This window comes from Dicentrarchus labrax, unplaced genomic scaffold (assembly GCF_905237075.1).
Source record: "Dicentrarchus labrax unplaced genomic scaffold, dlabrax2021, whole genome shotgun sequence".
In the NCBI taxonomy this organism is placed as follows: Eukaryota; Metazoa; Chordata; class Actinopteri; family Moronidae; genus Dicentrarchus; species Dicentrarchus labrax.
Genome location: NW_026136706.1, coordinates 8,332,167 through 8,349,989, shown reverse-complemented (window position 1 = coordinate 8,349,989; position 17,823 = coordinate 8,332,167). Strand labels below are relative to the sequence as shown.

The following is a 17,823-nucleotide window of genomic DNA, read 5'->3' as shown; positions in this document are numbered from 1 at the left end:
TATTGATAGAAATAACAGCATTTTATTCAAACCTACGATTTTTAACTGAAACTCATGACAAACATAAGCACAGAAGACCATCAGCCAGAAGACTATGGAAGAAAAAAGGCTATTTATTCTTAATGTCTGCTGATCGGATTTGGATGGATTCCACTTGAAATCAATGAAACAAGACGGTAGAAACACTAACACTTTTGTCCACAGGGGAGACCAGAATCAAAAACATTAACGCTCCTTGTTGCTGCTTTAACATGTTTTATAACATTTTATAAAATTTAACAAATTCAAAGCTCTGTGGTGTTTTCTACTTCAAGATTAAAATCCAATAAAACAAATATGTCATAACTAGTGCTGAAAATGGATAACAACTCTGACAACAGCATTGTTAGGGCGTCGATAAAATGTTACAACAACCTTTGGGGAGTGGGATTTCTACAATATAACGTGTCGATTAATGCAACAGGAGTAATCCATCGACACTTTGCCTGTGTAACTAACAGGTACAGTACATGTACATTTCCCTCACAGCATTAAAAATGTATGTTAAGAACGTTACTATATTTAGCTGATCATTACATTTGTATGGTTCATGATGGTGTATACGGTCTACCTGTTCCTAGGAATACCACAGACTATGTGTTTTATATATCTTTCCTATCCTCCAGTTCTACTACAGAACTGATGCATTGTAGGTAACATTTTGGTTGTCACAGGTGAGATCAGATCAGAAAAGGACCATTGACCACATACCAGATGACAGTATGTTGACTCTTTCTTGCCCCCAAATTCCACCAGGCCTCGGCCGTGACGCGTTCTGGCTCTGGCTGCGGTCGCCACAGCTGATCGAGCCCGTTCAAGGCAATGCTCTAAAGTCAGAAGCGTCTGAGAAGCGGGTCTCCGCACTGCTCCGCATAGAATACGTGGCTAGTCTACTTTTGGAGGAAGCTGTGACCCACTCCTGTCAAGCAACACAGAGCAGATCGCACTGGTAGGAAGTCAGATAGAGAAACGGCATAGAGAATCCGGTCAGAATAAAATACACACAAAAGACACATTTCATGCTAGATCAACAGTGTTTGTTTCCTCTTTAAGGACAAAATACACGAGTAAACAACGTATTGCAGGCATTACACACTTTAGACACTCCGCTTCTGAAATTCTCTCGGTGGGATATGAAGATGTGCGGATCATGGAGCCAGACGCGGCGTTATAAAAGCTGTGCCCGGTGGAATTTCGGGGGTTACTCTTCCTCTTCTCTCTGTAGATGAGACGTGCCCTCCAGACTGGGACGGTCTTATCTGTTGGCCTCATGGCTCCCCTGGGCTGATTACCAAGGTTCCCTGCCCGTCTTACATCTATGACTTCAATCACAAAGGTTAACAGTTTGTTTGTTTGTTTGTTTGTTTTTGCAGATGTACCATCACCGACACTCAAGAGCTAGAAGATGGCAAGGAACGTTAAATGTAGAGAGTACTGTTACATTTAAAGCATTTTCTGTTTTGTTAAATTGCTAAAGGTCTTACACACTCACACATATGGCTGAATAGACCTCTGCTTAGGATGAAGATGAGTGGAGCTATGATGGAAATTATGTGAGGTTACTGGACTGACTAAGCGTTGTAAATGTCAATAATAATTTAAAAGTATGTGTTTACAGGACATGCCTACAGAAAGTGTGACGGCAATGGTTCCTGGGTGTTTGTGGACCGCTGGAACAAAACATGGACCAACTACTCAGAGTGTCTGCGCTTCCTTCAGCCCAATGATGAGGAAGGGAGAGTAAGTGTGACTGTAAAATATCTGGTTAATCCAATGTTATTCACGTCCATGCATTGATGTTTAAACACACAGATTGTTGGCATGTGTAGCAGTCAAAGCTATAAATCCCAACGGGACCCTCGGGCAAGCTAATGTGGAGGCTGACTGTGAACAATCTGAGATGTTCTCTGAAAAATGAAATGAGATAATAAGAAGCTGTGTGAGCAAATTCACATCTTATCACGGGATTGTGTAACAAATGAACAGCACTTACCGTCCTCTAAAGCAGTTCTTCTTTAATTTAAGGGGTGTATGATAACTGAAAAAAATGCAGTGAGCCAAATATCCCAGCATTTTATTAATTTCTTTTCCTTCACAACTTTCAACAGCCTCGTCCTTTATTAGGAAAGTACTTAAAAATACATAATACGGACCGAGAATTGTATAAAAGGTTCCTATGAATATCAGGAAAACTAATCTGATGCTCACAAAAATAATCCAAAACGCTAATTTTAAAACTTCCTGCATAGTCAATCACACAGTTAATCTGTTGTTCTGAACTGTTATTGTTATGCATTAAATATAACATCCATAACACCATAACGTCACGTAGTCAGGGGTTTACTAAATGATTGAAAAGAGGTTCCAGAACCACTGCTTTAAAGCAGTAGCTCGCACCTTCTTTTCCTTGTTACTCTTGAAGCTTTTGACAGCTCATCGGAGGCTGCATGCCTGTGAGTGGTGAGCAGTTCATGTGAAGAGTAACCTTTCTTTCTCAGGATGCTTCATTTATTTTTTTTATATTTTAGTTCAAGCCAGTACACCAACCTTGAAGAACAGTCTGAAAAGTTGACAATTTTGAGGAGCAGAATTGTGTTTTTTCTCATCTCCTACCTCTGTAATCATATCTCTATACCTAACATTTATCTTGCACCCTCGTGGGAACCACTGCTCTTTTTCCTTTTATGCAGGAGGTGGTTTAAAAAGCCACAAAATAAACTGACAGTAAAAAAACTGACAGTAAAAGTGAAAATGAAAGCCCTGCTTGAACCAACAGGCTGAAGTCATAAGTGTTCACATGGAGAGTCTCTGTCAAGAAGAGTAAACACTCATCAAAGCTCAGTTGTCCGTGGAGCCACGGTGATCTGTGTGAGATTTTTTGGGAAACTAACTTTGAAGCAGCTCTGATTGATAATTTGGCCACCTAGGGGAAGCAGAACATATTGTCCCTTTTGAACTTGATATGTGATAGCGATCACTTGACTGTAAACACACCTTGCAGACACAGAGCAACATCAGTATTAATTTGGAGTAATGTTTCTGCCCACTTGCCAAATGTAAGTCCAATGTTTTGGTCTCAACCATCTCCAGACAGAGATATCCGCTATTTAGCTGCTAAGCGCTCCACTTTGTTTACTAGTTGCTTACTTTGTCTTCCTGGTATTTGTTGCTGTGCAGGAAGTGAACACAACTGCCTGCTGGGGATAGTCATTTCATCACAACTAAACTTGAGATATGAGACTTGGACACAAGTCAGACTAGAGTAGCAAAATCGAAGACCGGACTCGACTTGACTTCAGATTTGTCAGGCTGTGCTTCAACTTCACTCGATCTTTTCATTTTGATCAGATGATTCTTGTGAGACAAACAACAAACCTCCGAGATGTAACTTTCTGCAGTTTAGAAAGAGAAGGGATGTTTTGAGATGAAAACGCAGGAGCAGCTATTTATAGAAATACCACATTGTTCCCAACTCACTGCAACCCACCATGAGACTGCATACACATGCATACACTACTTTGAAGCCAATTTAACATAGTGTCTGAACTGTGTGATTACAGCAATGGCCATGTCACGTGATGCAGATGATCCCAAAAAGACGTCATGGAGCAGTATCCAGCTCTCTTTATACATAAATGACACATAAACAGATGCTTTGATTCACTATTTGTTTCCATAAAAAATTGTTGGGTTTTTGGCCATTGTGCAATTGTAACTGACAAGCTCTGCCTTAAAAGATATTTTGACATCAAAGTTTAAATCTTACTTTAGCCTATACTCGGACTTTGACCACAAACTGCTTGTTTATGAATTAGCCTACTGCGGCTTGCAAAATACGAGTATAGTTGACTACTTTTAAATCCGTATTAATATGCAATTTCACAAATTTTAAGTTGATTCAGCTTCCGACCTTTTAATATTCAACCGATTCATCGAAGCCAACTTATCACCTGGGGGACATTCATTCATCTGCTTTGTGTAAAATGAAAAGGTACCGATGGAGTTGCAGCCATCTTTTGTTCATGTTATCGACTGAATCTTCTGGCTCCTCTAAGTCTGACCAGTGCTTGAAAAGACGGCATTATCTTTCAGACGAACGGGTGCTTTGGTACTCCTGATGTATCCCGTTAAGTCCTTCGTCTGTCAGAGATTAAGGATTTAAGACTGCCACATACATACTTAGACTTGTTTCTCTTTTAAATAACTTAAGACAAAACACACTCTGACATAATAATAACTCTGGGGATGGATTATGAATACATTCTTTAATTTTGCATATGAACAAGCTACATAGAAGCGTTATTAGCATCAATTTCATATTTAATATTCAATGCACCTGTTATTCCTTCATTTTCTCCCGTCAAAATGCAAATACTAAATAATTAGACCTCAAAAAGATCAGTTGTGAGGGCTTTTGTGTTCTCACTGCAGCATCCTGTGCAGCCAGGCATCTGTGAGTCATTTATGTGTTTCTTCTGTGAATTGCTTTCACCTGAAAAGTGGACTGAATAGAACTTTCTCTCTGTGTTCACAGCAAGACTTCTTTGAGCGGTTGTATGTCATGTATACCATTGGCTACGCTGTGTCCTTCAGCTCTCTGTTGGTGGCCATCTTCATCATTGGTTACTTCAGGTATGAGACATTTTTCTATATATATGTGCTCTCTTTCTAAAAACTACTCCACAAAATCTCCTGATTGTTCCAGAAACTGCAGGAGACACACTGTCTTGTATCTTGTGAGCATGAGTGTGAGTTTTGGGGACTCCAAAACAACAGCAATGTTTCATGTCGGACAACTACACACTTTTTAGGTTATTCAGTTTGTTTTTGAAAAGTCTCCAAACCTCCAGGAACTGCAATTTGTATTATGACACCTGCATTTCTTTTCAGCCTGTATATTTGTGTCCTGGCTGTCCTGCTGTGTTCCAGTGTTCAGACTATGTGTTCACAATGACAAAATTGCTAAATTGAGGATAATTAAAAATGCCATCATGCTAATTATTCGATTGTTGAGTGATAAGTATGCTGTTGGAGTACAACACTGCTCCACACAGTATGAACATGAGTGATTTTCTCTAACTAATAACCTGAACAGTGCTTTGACACCCCCACAGAAAGCTTGAAAAACAATAAAGTAGCAATAAAGTATTGAGTAATTTATCTTGCATTTTTCTGATTGGAAATGGACAGTGATTTGATTCTGTATCCCTTCCTCCTCCCTACCCCATGTCCTGTACAAGACTGTACAGTATATTTAAAGCACTTCCAGTATACAGCATGTGGTTGCTGTTAAAGACTTGTTATTGTAAGCTCATATAAGTTTTGAAGATACTTCCTGATACTGTTTTTCCATCTCTCTTTCTCAGTGAAATTATGCAGAAATGATGGTAAAAAAAAACCACTCTTGACAAAGAAATTAAAGTCAGCTTACTGAAAAACTGAGCAACAATTATGCAGTACAATATTCCTTGGAATTACATCCTCGTTCCAATATTCAGTGCCAATGTAGGAAATGAGAAAGTGAGTGTGTGGAGTGGTGCTAATGGGTGTGTTGTGAGTCTTCATGTATAGTAGACCAGAGTTCACAGACCTTCAGTTATTAACTGTAACCATGAGTTCAGGCCATAGTTGTAGGGTTTTCATTCTTGTCTGGTGATAGGGTTGCTATCATGCTACACACAGAAATGTTTATTGTGTGTATCTAAACGATATGCAAAAGATATGTAAAAATCTCTAGGGAATGTGATGGATGAAGAACTTCAATTTAAAATTGCTGATTTTTGATTCATTCACTACATGAACAGCTCAGTACGCCAAATGTCAGAGTAATTAGTTCTCTGTTTGAGATATTATAGAAACAAATGACTTTTTTTATACTTAAATGATTAAAAATCAGTTGCTCGGTCTTAAAACGTTGAAAAACACGATGTCAAATAAATATCTTTTTAAAAGTACTTCTTAGACTATGTGTTACATGCACAAAATCACCACTACAGGCATTTTAAGCACAAATGCTAGGGTGGCAAATCTAAGTAACGTAAACAACCCTAAGAAATCACACAAAATACAAATGCACATGGTTGTCCTTGCAAGGGAACAGTGGCGTGTTAGTTGGCCAACACATCCTCATATCGAAACAACTGAATAGGTCGGTTGTCAGTGATTCTCATAACGACATGTCTGTTGGAGAGTACCAACAACAGGCGTACCGGACCTTCGTCAGACCAGACCTTCTTCTTCACATGGTTAATGTCGTGGTTAATGTTTGGTAAGGTTTAGGCAACAACACTAAAATATCATCGTTTAGGTTCAAATAAGTACGTCAGTATCCTGTGTGAAACCAAAAGGCAGCGTATGTGACTTCAGTTAAATATGTTATGCCAGTTACGTTATGTAAGATAAGTTTCACACAGGACACAAACAGTGATCTCCTTGGTGAAGGTCCTGTGTTTGACCCGCCCATCCACCTCCTCCCTATGTGGACACTTCACCTCACCCGGCTTCCCTTAGCTGATTCTGTTATAATTACTATGTAATTATGGTATTGTAATAAGCTCCTTCCACAAATTACCATTTTTCTGGTGAGGACCATAGAATGTATAATGGACGTAGTCTCCGTGACGTTACCCATATAGGCTTCAAAGTGTGGTGGCTACGGCCGTTGTCACCTTGGCAGCCCTGAGTCCTCCGGCTGAGTTCATCTTGGTTACCGAAAACACCTGTCACTCAAATGTCCTTAATCATAAATACCTCATTAAGCCTTTATATAATTTAAATAGGGTAAGTTATAAAAAAATCATCTCTCATACAGTTGTCATAAACTAGAACATTAGCTTTAGAGATCAAATCTGTTTTTTGTACCAGGCTGTTTATTTCTGCTATAAAGTTGGGCATTTCATTACGGAGATTGACTCACTTCAGCCTCAAGTGTCTGTTTTTGTTACATCCATGTTGGTTTCATTTGCCAGCCATGGAGCTGCTGGCATTTTAGCTGAACACCTGCACTGTTGTTAACTGTACACTTTACTAAAGTGTGGTTGAGTGGGACCAGCTTTATGTTACTGCACAAAAAATAATCCAACACCACAAAAAGTAATGAACGATGAATCATTGAATAAATAATGCACTTAAGTGACCTGGCCTTGGCCAAGCCTAGGAACTTGTTTAGTTACTAAATGTTGCTGCTGATGAATGGGCTACATTTCTGGCATCAAGTGGAGCAACAGTTTTTGTTACTACAGCTTCACTGGCAAGTCGCCATTCTGGAAACAACTATTTAATTAAGTGCTAATAAAAGGGGAAATAGAGGCAGTGTTCAATTGGTACACTTCCGATAAATCAGTTCCAGTAAATCAGTTGTGTGGCCCAGAGAATATTTCATTCAGTGGAAAGAATGTATAACGAACATGTAACAACAATTCAGTCTATAATGGGAATAAAGTTTCTACTATGATTAAAAAATGAATATATACATTACATATATACATCCACAATATGATTACGTGGGTTTAAGTAGAGCTTTTCTTTCAAGGCATATTTCCCTTACAATTAGTACCAAATTACATTGTTATATTGGAGTTTTAAGATGAATAATCATTTTAAATTATAAAGGAATTATAAGTTAATCACAGACCCATGAAATGATTACTGAAAAGCAAGGTTATATCCAAGCAACACAAGAACACTGTTTTAATTTTTAAGTTGAGGGTAGAAACTCAAGGCGGAATGACATGTTGAATACATGTTCAACAGTGTTACCTTGGATTAAGACCTGGTATCCTGTATTGTGAAAGAACTGAGAATGTAAAAACATTAACCTTTCTAAATTTTCTGTTAGGCTGTATCTAGGCAGTATCTTCACAAATCATGTGATTTAACAGCAGTAAGTTTAAGTTATAAGTAATTAAGATTAAAAAAGTAATTTGCATCAATTTTGTGAAAAATTTAATTATTTTAGAAATTTGGAAAATAAAATTAAGTAAAGAAAAGAATTACCTCTCTCCACTTGCCACCCAAGAGAACGATCATTTCTATCCATGCATGACAAATAACGTTTTAACATTTTGTACTGCCTTTAATATTATGATCCCACTGGCAAGGCTCTCTAGGTTCATCATGACATTTTACAGAAGGTGTAATCATCCCATCAGTACATCAAAATCCCTGTCCACTTGAAACTGTAACACAGGAGCCCACTTAGCTGAAGTGGCCCTGCCTTAATATCCAGAACCTGGGAGGGAAAGAGAGCAGACAGGGAAAGACAGACAGAGAGGAGGATAGAAAACCCTTAAAAACATCATTTCCAGCAGAACCAGAGCAGCAAGTGTTGGCCATATAGAAAGGCTGCTGAGTGAACAACAACCCAATGACCAGCTATTAAGAGACTAATGACTGTGATTTGACATCACAAGAATCTTATTTTGAGGCCATTTCAGGGCCACACCAGTGTTGTCCATTTTCTTTTAAAGGCATCTCTCCCACCTTCCCACAGAAGGGTAGTCCATCAAAGTGAGCATGCTGGCATTGCTAATGAGTATTTCCTCCATGGGAACTCAGTGTAAAAAGGAACTCTCCATTTTAATACCACCATTTTCAAAGCAGGCGCGGGTTGTATGTGATTTGATTAGGAGAGATGGAAGTAGAAAGTTATGTCAACAACATTTAACTTCTTAGACAGGAAAACCTCCAATGTGATCAGAGCTGCATGTTTAAATAGGAAAACTTCAAACAGAGCAACATTTCAAAGAGCCATCAAGATGCCTTTCGACAAACACAGGTCTTATATCTGCTGTGTTTGACTTCATAACGCAGCTTACAAATCTTTGATCGGTGCTCTTCCTCAGCTTCCCCCATCTCTCTCTGTTCTCTCTGCTCTCTCTTTAAAGATACTGTCACTGTAAACAGTGGGCATTGCCCATCGTGAAGCTTCATTTATACAGCTACACTACATTAAACTTTCCAAACCACAGTCAACAATTAGCTTATTACAGTGCTGAGCAACTATGGGAATAGTACACGGAGTAATAAATAGTAAAAAATAGATATCTACGGGATGTGCATGGATGCTTTAAACTAAATTAAATAGAATTATATCTGCAAGTCAAAGAAAAAAGGCTCAATATTGCACAAAGGCAAACATTTACAACACAACACTAACGACTGAATAAATTATCGAATAAACACTTTCTTCAAACTGACGACGGTGACATCCGCACTAATTGAACAGGGGATTGGGAAGCAGCAACAACAAAAACACTCTGGTGTACTAACACCAACAACTGCCAGCCGCAGCTACAATTTCTGATAATTCTGCAGTCACTGAGAGCAAGAAAACACGTTTCAAGATTTAAAAAAGAGCGAGATACACGTAGAAATGCTGTGCTAGCTTCTGTCAAATTCTGCAAGGACAACAATGTGTCAGAGCCCAGTGAGGTCTGCAGACCCTTACGCCTAACGTTGAAGTGAGTTAAAAATTGACAGCTTCTTAGAGAGTCAGTGAAAGCAGTGGAAGGGCAGAAATGTAACCGAAGAAACTGAGTGAGATCCTGACATTTAAACTGAGATCTCTATGTCATGGTACTTGGTGAACTGATGATTTGCAGGACAGGCCTGTGCTCCATCAACAGTTTCACCTCTCTTGCAGAAGTTGACAAGGTCTCTGAGGATTCACCTGTGTCCCGTTGGAGCAAAGGTGGACCTACAGTACAGTCACTTGTTTTACAAAACTGGTTGGCTACCAAAGGCTTCTACTTTTTTCCCTGATCTTCTTCAATCATTTTATTCACTATGCATCACTTTTCCCCCTCAATAACATGAATCACATCCATTTAGGCTTAAGTTGGCCTGAATGGTGTTGGAATGTAAATCAGTCAAGTACTGTATTGAAAAAAAAAGCACAATTTATGCCCAATACGTTGTGTTAACTACATGTCAGAGGCAAATATTATACTTTTTACTTAATTTGTCTGACAGCTTTTATTACTAGTCACCCTTCTAACGGACGTAATTTGGCTGAAAACAGGATGGTTTTTCTCATAAAAAGTTGACTTTGAGATATGTGATTCTCACAGGACAGCAAGGTTACGAAAAGTAAAATATATAACAGATCTTATAGAATATGATTCATTGCTGAAGATTAAACAACCCAAGACTATATAGAATTAGCTCAATATTAAATATACACATTAATGCAGCGGTAATCTTAATCTTAAAATTATATATATTAATACTTAACAAAAAGATCAGAATACTTCTTCCAACACTGGATTTGAACTCTTTGTTTGTTGCCCTGTGCACAACTGTCTTAGTAAGCTAGTTTGTTTGTTTGGATATATATATATATATATATATAAAATTGTGGGTTTCACATTATTTTGTGCTATTAATAATACATGTATAACTGTGAATACTATTTGTTTTCATGGCAGACGTCTTCACTGCACCAGAAACTACATCCACATGCACCTGTTTGTTTCCTTCATGTTACGGGCCGTCAGCATCTTTCTGAAGGACAAAGTCGTTCATTCCAGTGCTGGATTGCAGGACTTTGATTCGGCCCTGTTGGACAACTTAAAAACAGTCAGCATGGCACCACTGGACAAGTCTCAGTATGTAAGTAGCAGTTCTACTTCTACTCTACTCTTGGGTCTCTGTGGGTCTAATGAAGTGATAAGTGATTGAAGTGCCCTGGTCATAGAAATTTGCCTACAAACATCAAAGAATGACTGTACGCCCCTAGAATCAGATTTGCCATTCAAGCAGAATAAAGTCCTGGCTGTATTCATGAATAGCACGTGTTTGGTATGTGTGTAGATTCAGTATAATGATACACCTGTTGGCTTGTGTCACTTCTCGACACTTGTATGAAAGCTGCAGCTGTGTTTTACTCTTTGTGTTTTCAGGGACGAGTGGCAGCAGAGTGAAGTAACACACTAAAAGGACTGTAACATTTATTTGTCAAACTCCAAAGCACGCCAAAATAATGTATTTTTTACACATAATGATTTTAGAAAATCACCTTTACATTAATTGATGTAATCAGATCTTTTTTTTTTACTACTTAAATGGGACCTGTTATGCTGATTTCCAGCTATATATTGTTTGTCTGAGACTCCACTAGAGTAGCATGATTAATTCTTTATTTATCTTATACTGGTCCTTCATGCAGCCCCTTAGTTCATCCTCTGTCTGAAACAATACTCTGAAGTCCCCCGGCTGCTCTGCTTCCATTTTCAGTGATTTCACTGATGGAAATATAACCTTGGCTATGCTTGTTGTTAGCAGTTACCTACTCCAGCTGCTCACAACAGCTGCTGTTACATGTTCAGGATGGGAGCTCAAAGACCTGGAAGCTCTGTCCATTATATATACTTTATATATACTGTCAATGGGTTGAAGCAGATAGCCATATAAATACATTTTTGTAAAATACAGTGCAGCTTTTTGCATTTACATATGTTTGTTTATATAAACATACAGACAAAAGGAAAAGCATTTAATTATTGTGTGTCTGTCCCTGCCCTTGGCTACATACATACGTATGGTGTTATTATAGTCAGTAAGAACTGTGACTAAGCAGGACTTCTTGATTTAAAATAGAAAATATAGAAAATATTCATCTGTTCATCAAAGATGCTGGCAGTATCACAAGCTAAGATTTAATAAAATTGTGCTGTTACTCGAAGCACAATTTAAACATTTAACTCTCTCTCTCAGTGTAATTAAAGCTCACAAACATGTCTGAATGTGGGTTTTGACGTGCTCACATTTGTTCAGGCAATTTGGCAATTCACCTATGTGCTAGGACCCTGCTAACAGTTAATATGCATGTATTTATTTACTCGTTTATTCCTCCCTTGCTTGTTGGTTGCCCTTTGTGAAATGTAGCTTAATTTCCTCTTAGTGAGCCCTGAGTACTGTAAGCATTGGAGATAATTACCTGGCCTTATTAAACCCAGACTATAGTCGGTGATGTGGAATTTCAATGCAATTACACCATACAGTGCTTTAATTATAACTCTAAACACACAGAACGCACAGCTCTGATAACTGTGTTCATAAAATGCATTAGTATGCTTAGTGTTTCAGAAAGAGAGTCCAACTAATTAACTGAATATCGCAATGACAATAATTATCTAAATTCAGTACTGATCATCAGTAACATTCTCTTGAAACAACTTTACAAGCCAAACATAACCCCGACCTTTGCTCAAAGAAACTGGGAGGTTCGCATGATAAACAGATACCCTGAGGCTGAATCCAGCAGTGTGCATGTGTATCCAGATGTTATAGGTAATTGAAAGTAAAGTAGTTGACAGTTGTAGGAACAAGAAGGAACATTAGCAGGAGACACCATGTGATCAAAAACAGTCTAATCTGTTTTAGTTCTGAGGCATCTTCCTCATTTCTGATGCTCTAGCACTTTGAAATAAAATGAATGTTTGTCTTCTTTGTCTTTTCAACAACTAGTTGCCTTTTTGTGTGAACTTTTCGAAATGTATAGCCAAAGAGCCTCAGGATAATTCAAAACAAAAATAGTTTGTTTTGTTTTTCTTTTGGAATGCTTTCTCTAATTTGCTCCAAGTGGTGAAAGAAATACACATCTGCCATCAAGCACTGACAGACAAAAATATAAAAGATGCCCAGGGTGCGTAATGGATTATATACTGACTTGGCATCTGCAGGAGTTGCACATGTAGAGTGAAAAGAAAACAGTTATCTTAATACTGTGGCTGCTTTGTAGTGAAAACACTTTCATCATTAAAACTCTCCAGGCAATGGTTTCTTTTTGACAGTACACCTCCACAACAAATTTCCCATTGGTGACTTTTCGGGCTGAAAATAACAGACATGCTTTTAAGTATGAATGTCTTTTAAAATGTCCTTTTGTTTTATTTCATTAAACAGCTAATTTAATCAGTGACTCAGCTCCAGTCGTGAGTCATGTTTGAGAAAAAGAAAAGCGCTCTCATTTATTTTAGTTTATCTAATTTCCTTTGTGTGAATTGGGGGTATTTTATATGAATGATTAATATGTGTTTAGTTTGATCTAGGATTCCCTAATTGGTGACAAAGGTTAGGATCGCTTGTTTCATTCAGGTGATTTGAGTCATAAATAATTGTGTCAGGTTACCAGTACGTTTGAAAACCTAAAAGAGTAAAAGCAATTATTTTGATTTGCACTGAACCATGTTGTTTAATCCCGGCCCTCGAAAATCTTTCATAAAATGGTGCTAAAATCAAGTAATAAGCATTTGTATTTTATATTTATTCTCACTTATTTATATATTTATACTATGAAGTGCATCCTTTCAAGGGACTAATATATGAGCTGTCATCGTGTGCAGCCAGCGTGTACATGTGGAGCTGCCAAGTGTTTGTGATCTTGCATTCACCAGTAAGACGGTAAATTATATGTATTTATAAATATATTTTATTTACTGGGTTCAAGCGCATGTACTACATAGTTAAAACATCCACACTGAATATGAATTAGTTCTGGGGCTTCGGGAAATCTATTTATTTGGTGTTAAAGGTGTATGTATTATTTATTTTTATTGGATTCTAACTTTTCTGAGATCCTCCCAGACATGTTTTAAAACATAGAAAAAAATGCTATGAATCATAATTTGTTTCTCATCATTGTAAGAGAGAATGCAGATGACAATTTATTCATTTATTATCATGATTGGGTGGTCAACTGTATGATTTTGCATCATTTAGTCCTAGTGCTGTTAACTGTTTCTCTCATTTGCCATCAGGTTCCTCATTATAACAGTGGTGGAAAACTATTCACATCCTTTACTTAAGTACCACTCTGAAAATATTTTACTACAATACTCGTCTCACATTCAAAACCTCATTTAAGTAACAATATGTAAGTATTATTAGTAAAATGTACTTAAGTTGTCCAAAGTAAAAGTACTCATTCTGCAGAAAACTAGTGTTTTACTATTATATCTGAAGTTTTGGTATTAATATCACTGCTACATTAATTTGTTGCATTTTATTGCTTATGAGTTGAGGTTGAGGTCATTTTAACCACTTTATATACTGTGTAGGTAGTTTAATCTACAGCAATGCATCATATTCTATAAGATCATCACATTTGTTGTGGTGTGACTGTGCTGTGTGAACCACGCATCTCTAAAAAGTCAACTTTTAATGAGCTCAGAGAAACAGTCCTGTTTACAGCTTTATGACAATACATTTTCTAGCTCATCTAAGAAGGGTTTTAAATAGTTGATTTAGCCAAAGAAGTATTTTGAACCCATAAAGGAACAGTTTCCATAGAGGAAAACTACATGTTTTTTTACTGGACAGGAAGGGTATGAAAGAATATAATGTGCAAAGTAACTAGCTGTCAGACAAATGCAGTAAGAACAATATTTGCTTGAACTCAGCAACCTTCCACCACTGCATTACGAGGATGTGAATAGCAATGAGGCACAGAGAGTTTAGGTTGAGATAATTGCCTGATGTCAGTATATTATGAGGATTGGTCTGTGTGTCCTAACCGATGTAGGGGGAGAGTTTTGTCTGCCAGCTTTCTGTCACAGATGGTGATTCACTCGTCAAAATCAAACCGTGTGCAGTGGGCATAATATTCATAACACACCCACATCAAGATCAACACGATGAGAGCAGCAGTGTGGTCAATGCACAATGATTTCTGTTCCAACCAGAATAAACATATCTGTAGGACAGTTCCACCAATTTACCTGCTGGAAGTTTGAGTGTAGTCACAGGGTTGGGTTTTACATGTTATTGTCATAAGCCTATAACCACACTGCTTTTATTTTATTGTTTGGATGGTTCTCTGCTCTCTTCAACACCAGCTGCACACATATTTACTTTACTTGGATGATTTAATTCTATAGAAGTGATCTTGAAAAATAATGGTTAGTAAAATATGTGGGCCAGAAGTGAGTATCCATCCTTGAATTTGAATAGATTTGATGGCTTTTATCAAAGTCCAGGTGACAAGTTCAATATGGAAACTTCATAAATCTGCTGTGTACCGGTGTCTGTCACTGGGAGGCTGCTGAGCCCCGTTCAGTTGCACGTCAACAGCAGCTACATGAGCAATTAGCAGAGTTGAGGCAGAGCAGTCAGAGGACGTCAGATAGAAAACAAGATAATATTTTCTCCATTAAAGTACAGGTGAAATAAAAAAAAAATATTTTAACCTCTAAGATTGTATCCTCAGTTATATTGTACCCCCATTTAACAATGTATGCCAAATAAAATTATAAAAATTATATTTCCTTGTATTTTCTTATCAGCATGGCTCACTAAAACTCAAAAAAACACAACTTTATCAGCTATTAGTTCAAGTTAATTTAACTTGGACTTTATCATAAACTAATTTACAGTTTCACTGCTGTGTCCTTTTCCTCATTGCTGTGCAGATATATATATAAGTGCTACAAAATGTAATAAGATCATCTGCACTCTCAGGGGCATTTGTTGCATAAGAATAGTTTGTGTGAAATACTGTGATCGCACTGAGAAATATGGTGTGATAAAAGTGTTAATGTTTTGTTATCAGATTGGGTGCAAGGTGACAGTGCTGCTCTTCATCTATTTCCTGGCAACCAACTACTACTGGATCCTGGTAGAAGGCCTCTACCTCCACAGTCTTATCTTCATGGCCTTCCGATCAGACTCCAAATACCTTTGGGGCTTCACGCTCATCGGATGGGGTGAGCAGAAAGAAAATACACATTTCTCATATCTTGCATAACACCTGTGACGTGGTGCAGAATGAATAACTCATCCGTCCTGAACAATCCTTCAATCACTGCAGCATAAACATTGCAGATACTGAAAGTTTTACAGTCACGATTTTCAATGTCAGCAATGTGATTAAATATAAAGACAGTACAATGTATTCATATATTCTATACAATGCATAATATTTTTCTACGCCAAAACCACATTTTAGGGAAAATGTATTACACGGCCGTGACAGCAGATCATATATAATTTCCCTGTGGTCATCATTAATTTTCTCTTCACGTTTGTTGCATACAAAGTGCAATGCTTGCATTTTGGAAGAAAATACATTGCCTGGGGATTAGAGTGTTATAACTCAAACAGAACAAATGTGCTATGTCCTACATATTGCTGTTTTGAAGGCAACTATGCAGTCCTGAAATATAATTATCAATATCAATTATTATTAAAAAAAATCATGAAAAGGGAACACATATTTTTATATTTATTATGAAACCAAACTCCTGTTTTCTAGTTTTTGTTTTTTTCCTTCCATACATGCATGTGAGAATGTTCAGACAAGCAGATGAAAGGTTTTTGTCCCCTAACAGAAAGTTTTTGTTCTTTTCTTTGAAGTCATGTTAACACAAAGGGGAGATTTCTGTTTGTTCTGTACTTTTGCACACTTTGCCAGAATTTAAATGGCTGCTTGCTTTGGTTTAATTACATCCGAACAGTGACCATATCAATTAATACTAATCTGCTTTGAATGACAATGGACCAGAAGTAATCACCAACAATAAAACATTATCGTTACAGTCGGACACACAATGCAAGAAAGTTGATTGATTGATTGCTAACATTAAGTAGATATAGTTATGTGTAGGGCTATTTTAAGTCTACCGTTGTTTGGACGAACGCTGGAAAACAGGTATTCTCATTTAAGAAGCACTGTCCAATGTCCTGATAGAGGCAGTATCCTGTTAATTAGACTCTGTGGTTTGCTACCTTCAGTTTAACTTTTAAATATTTCAAACTTCTTACCTCAATTAATTATTTGTTCATTTATGTTGCTGGCAAAATCCCACCAGTTTGAAAAAAAAAACTGATGCCAAATCCAATTCTCTGACAGTATTTCCATCAGTAGATCAGTAGCTACAATGAAGTTGAACAGTAAATATAACCCATTCCCAGCTCTGTGCTCAGTAATCATCATAAAATGATGGTTACAATTATGGTTACATCACTGCACTGTCCTCTACTTTCACACTCCCACAATGCTCTCTCAGCCTCAAATAAGATACAAAATGTATTTATAATGTGTCCATATGATCAAATATTAATTGAAAGATGGAGGAACACTCATTATCCACATAATGTTCCATTGATTAGTCACGATGAGCTGGCATATTTAGATGAGGTGGGACAGTAGAGAAAGGGGACATTTCGTCTGAGAGAAGACGGTGTTTCACAACCACAAACACAATCTTATGCAATCACTTCCGCTTAAACGGTGAAATGCCAAATGTGCTCTCCTGTTTACAACTATCTCTGACAAGTTTAATTCAGATTCCCTTGAATTCTTTGAATGCTTATTCCAAAAATTGCTCAATGGCTCCACATGCTCTGGCTTTTCTAAAGTGCATAGATCTGAGATAAGCTGATAGAACGAATAGGCAGTGAAGACAACCATGGGAATGTGTTTAATAAGTTCTTACACTGATACATTAAGACAGTAAGTTTTTATGAGAACAAATTGATGGAATGAAAGCAGAATCAATAGCGACCTTGCAAGTGTACCATTACTTTCTTTGACTTTATGACGGTCGGACCACATTGCCCGCATGAGCAGTGCGTGGCGGCTGCTTTGCTGAACTGCTGCGGCTCACATGCCCGTGGTGTCCACACAGAGCATTTCTGCTGTGGCACTGCTGCTGCCAGCCCGATCTTTGTGAGTTTGCCTTCGATAAATACAATGTTAACAAATGAAGGGATTCTGTCCACAGAAACGCCAAGAGAGCTTTCAGTCTGAAACGGATACAGAAGCTGTTTAGATCAATAAATAGT

The 17,823-nt window shown here is 37.6% G+C and overlaps 1 protein-coding gene across 1 annotated transcript in view; it reads left to right on the top strand.

The window, feature by feature from the left end:
• The window catches only part of pth2ra (parathyroid hormone 2 receptor a), a 55,217-nt gene that overhangs the window by 10,819 nt on the left and 26,575 nt on the right, over window positions 1–17,823 (top strand). Inside the window, exons 3-7 of the mRNA XM_051403917.1 lie at window positions 1,265–1,375; window positions 1,658–1,779; window positions 4,574–4,671; window positions 10,467–10,650; window positions 15,590–15,743. Of these exons, the coding sequence (XP_051259877.1) occupies window positions 1,265–1,375; window positions 1,658–1,779; window positions 4,574–4,671; window positions 10,467–10,650; window positions 15,590–15,743 (669 nt within the window). The remainder of the gene's footprint in view (window positions 1–1,264; window positions 1,376–1,657; window positions 1,780–4,573; window positions 4,672–10,466; window positions 10,651–15,589; window positions 15,744–17,823) is intronic.